Genomic DNA, 4,052 nt, shown 5'->3' on the forward strand with positions numbered 1-4,052 from the left:
ACAATCAAATGTACACCACCTTCCAACATTTGAAATGCCCAAGTCCTTCATGTCAAAATGCCAAAAGAACGGGTAGAACTTTGTTAGGAACACTGTAGAACAACAATTGAGCTTGAAACAATCCACTATTGTGTATGTACGTCCGAGGCAGAAACTGGGGTAGGATTAATGGGAAGTAGAGTCAACAGGCTGCGACAAACTGCCCGTGTCTGCCAAACTATGAAGAAATGAAGGGTAACTGCAGGACAGAGGGATCCCCACCACCGCCTCAAGTTACAGCCCAGACCCAAAAGAAAGGGGGAAGAGGCTAATTGACATGTCAGGACAAGAAATTGTGACCCAATCATGTAGTGGAATATGGATGCATATGTATTCATGTATTGAATAGGTAGAAATTGTGTGTAGAAATCATTACAGTTTTGGGGCCACAGTGTCTGGGCATGTGCATCCAAAGAATAAAATACCACCATCCTGGGTAGGAATTGGGCACAGTCTGTGCAGTGAGTGACAAACCCCAATGGTTTGGGGACAACAGCCATGGGCCGACAGGCACGTGTCACCCACCACCTTCACTGCAGCTACAGTCTGTTGTTTTCCCAGAAGCAAATGTATAACAGAAAAGGGGAAATTTATCATTGTTAGGGCTTAAAAAACAGTCCAGGAAGTCTCCCACAGCTAAGAGTTTTCCTTATAGGAAATAAAATGAAAAAGTAATCTATAGTAAACAAATTATTCAGGAAACCTTTGGGAAAGAGAAAGCAGCCTTCAGTATTTTTTAAGTGGCGTGACCCCTATTTACCTCCATGGTTTCACACGAAAAAATAAGGTTAACGGCAACTGCTAATTGCTAGTTTGTGAACTATTTTGAAACTATGTCAGACAGAGCTATGATTTTATTAAAAGCCTAAAAATTAGACAAAAATCAACATAAAACCACTGTGCACCTACAACTTCAATAGTAAAGTATCCGTGACAAAACAGTTCCATGGTGTACAACGTCTCTTATCCAAGAGGCACTGAATGTTTCCTCATGTCTTCCACATGAAATAGCACTTGCAAAGTAGATACCAAATTAGTTCTGCTTCCTTTAAACTGTTTTAGTTCCCTACAAGCATTATAACTTAGATACAGTAAAAGAAGAGGGAAGGAAATAGCAGAGGTTGGATAAAGGACAAAGTGCAAACTTCTTAAAAAGATCTACACATCTCTAAAAAACCCCACATATTTCTACTTCTTGTTAACTCCTGTCGTGTGTGCACTTAAAATGGGAGATGGCACCCTCTAGTGAGTCACAGAGTTGCTTCAGTTTGTTTCATCTTTATCTGCATGGAGCTCACCTTCCACCACCCAAAGGCCAAGTACTTTCACCTGCCCGTTTTAGTAACATCTCTGAAAAAAAAATCCAAACAGAATTACCAAATGAACCAGAGATAAATGAACCAGAGCTTGTCAAATCACAGTTCAGCACAAAGTTTGTGCTAGTTCCCTCACTCATAAAGGTTACCTGGGATTTTTTTAGCTCGGTCCATCCCCTTTGACACCCACAATTAGACCCTCCTTCCTGAGAAAAACACTCCATTGCACATAAAGCCCACCTAAAAGGCAAGTACAAAGCATCTGCACTGCAAAATGATTCACTGCATAGATGCATACTATGCTGGAAACATAAGTTAGTCTGCTTAACTTACATGTAAATAACAAGTTGGTATTTTCACAAGCTCCAGACTGGTTATGATTCACATCTAAGAAAATTCAAATCCAAACCATTTTAATTACTTTAGTGGCTGAGATTCCTGCCAGCGTGTGTCTATATAGTAGATTACACCACATTGCATTTGTAATAAAGGAATTCTCTCTTCAGAATTATTACAAAGCTGGAAAGGAATGGATTTTGCAGACTTAGCAGTCATTTTAAATACTGAGTGATGCATTCCTGAAAAGACTCTCTGCAACTGTAAACTCACTGGAAGTGAGGAACTGTCAACTGACACTCTCAGTCAGATCCCTTCCCTGCTTCCACACTCTTCAGCAATTAAAAAAAGCATACTCAAAAAAGCAAAAAGTGACAAATGAAAGTGTAACAGAAAAAGATAACTTTAATCTGTGCTTTCCACTTCACATGGAATGTGTAACAGAAAGTATACTTTTTTGTTTCCACCAATAAACACATAGGTCATAAAACAGTAAATATTTTCATCTGCCTAGTCACTCACTACTTCCAAAGAGTGTACTGTACAACAAATGCTTTGTCTGCTTGTACAGCAGCAAAAAAAACCCACAAAGTGTATCATCAGAATCCATGCTGCTTCTCACTGTGGTGAGCTAACAAAATAAAGGGGTTTCTTCACGTCATTTCGTCAATAATGCTACACATAGCTGCATCTTTGTCTAAAACTTGATCTCTCTTGCTGCCAGAATGCTCTCTCTGCTTCTCACTTTGTCCAATACAGCCACAGCCATCGTCAGTATCCATTGCTTCCACTTTCACTCTCAGCCCTCCCTCCGAATGAGGCAGATCATCAGGCAAGGAAGCCAGGCAGTTTTGAATCATCTCTATAACTCGCTCTAAGTGCTTCTGAAATCGCTCTGCTGTTTCCAGCCGCTGACGCTTCTGCACCTCCATCATGACTCTCAGCGTCTCCCTTGCTTGGTGAGGGCGATACTCATTTATAAGGTGATGGACATGAACAAAAAGCAGTTTCAAGTCTTCCAGTTTCTCCTCTCGCTTTATACTTCCTGGACTCCTTATTAAGATATCCAAGAGGTCCAAAAAGTTGACCAGGATCGACATATTAAGTTTTCTTAACTCCTTCTTGTGATCAAACTGCATAGGATGTAACCGTTCAATACCCTGGCTCTCCAAGGGTCGAATAATCAGATCATCACACTGAAACTGGTTACCAAACATCATGTAACTGTCTTTCACAGGTGGAGGTGGCTTTGGTGCTAGTCCTTTACGGATATTTTCATCAGCATATTCCTTTATATATTGCATTGGAGGTGGAGGAAGGGCACTCACTTGCTGAGGTTCACCCATTTTTGCAGTATGAAAGTCCCTAAGAAATATTCCAAGAAACACAAGTTAAAGAATTAGTGTGGCAACCTTAATACATACACAAAGGCAATATACAAGAGCTGCCTATGAGAAAATGAGCCATTTCAACTTATACACTAGAAAAAACTCCTAAGTAAACCCGTGTTAGCTTTTCACTAAGGTATACATTTAGCACGACTAACTTAACTAGAGGCACATAAAGCATTAATTTCTCATCCCATTGAAAAACGGCCTGTAAACCGCATAGCCACAAGATGAGAGGGGAGACCTTTCCCTAGCTGAGATCTGGCCCACTACCACTACACCCCGCGACAGAGGAAACCGCGCAGGCCGTGCTACAGCCGAGCATCGCCCTCGGGGGGAGGATGAGGCCTCACGCACCGGGCCCACAGCCACCGCCGCCCTGCTCCGCTCCGGGAGCAGGTTCTGGAAAGGCCCGAGTGCCGCCGCAAGGTTCTAGGCCAAAGCGGAGAGCCAGGGCCGTGCCACAGCACCCCCCTATCAGAGAATTACCACGTATCCGTCAGAGGAGGCCGCCCCGCTCAGAGCCTGCGCCCGCTCGGAACCGCCGCTCCCCACAGCCCACCGCGCTCCCCTCAGCGCAGCCGCCAGCGCTCCACTTCCGGACAGCCGCCCACTTCCTGTCCCCTCCATTGGCTCGCCGGCCTGGCAGCCGAGCTTTGTGATTGGCTGTCCCGAACAGCGCTCAGGAGTTGGAGCCACTCAGCGCTGGCGCTGCGGCGGGGGGCGGGGCCGAGCGCGGCGGGCGGCGCGAGGGGCGGGCGGCGCGAGGGGCGGGCGGCGCGAGGGGCGGGCGGTGCGAGGGGCGGGCCGTGCGAGGGGCGGGCGGTGCGAGGGGCGGGCGGCGCGAGGGGCGGGCGGCGCGAGGGGCGGGCGGTGCGAGGGGCGGGCCGTGCGAGGGGCGGGCGGCGCGAGGGGCGGGCGGCGCGAGGGGCGGGCGGCGCGAGGGGCGGGCGGCGCGAGGGGCGGGCGGCGC

General features: G+C 47.0%; 1 protein-coding gene across 1 annotated transcript; it reads right to left on the minus strand.

The window, feature by feature from the left end:
* Window positions 1-2,076: 2,076 nt before the first annotated feature.
* MED7 (mediator complex subunit 7) lies at window positions 2,077-3,699 on the minus strand. The gene is made up of 2 exons (XM_062002523.1): window positions 3,569-3,699; window positions 2,077-3,056 (listed from the first exon to the last, which is right to left on the minus strand). Exon 2 carries the CDS (start codon window positions 3,035-3,037, stop codon window positions 2,345-2,347), a length of 693 nt encoding a protein of 230 aa, XP_061858507.1. The 5' UTR covers window positions 3,038-3,056; window positions 3,569-3,699; the 3' UTR covers window positions 2,077-2,344.
* Window positions 3,700-4,052: the final 353 nt, after the last annotated feature.

Source organism: Colius striatus, chromosome 9 (genome assembly GCF_028858725.1).
Source record: "Colius striatus isolate bColStr4 chromosome 9, bColStr4.1.hap1, whole genome shotgun sequence".
In the NCBI taxonomy this organism is placed as follows: Eukaryota; Metazoa; Chordata; class Aves; order Coliiformes; family Coliidae; genus Colius; species Colius striatus.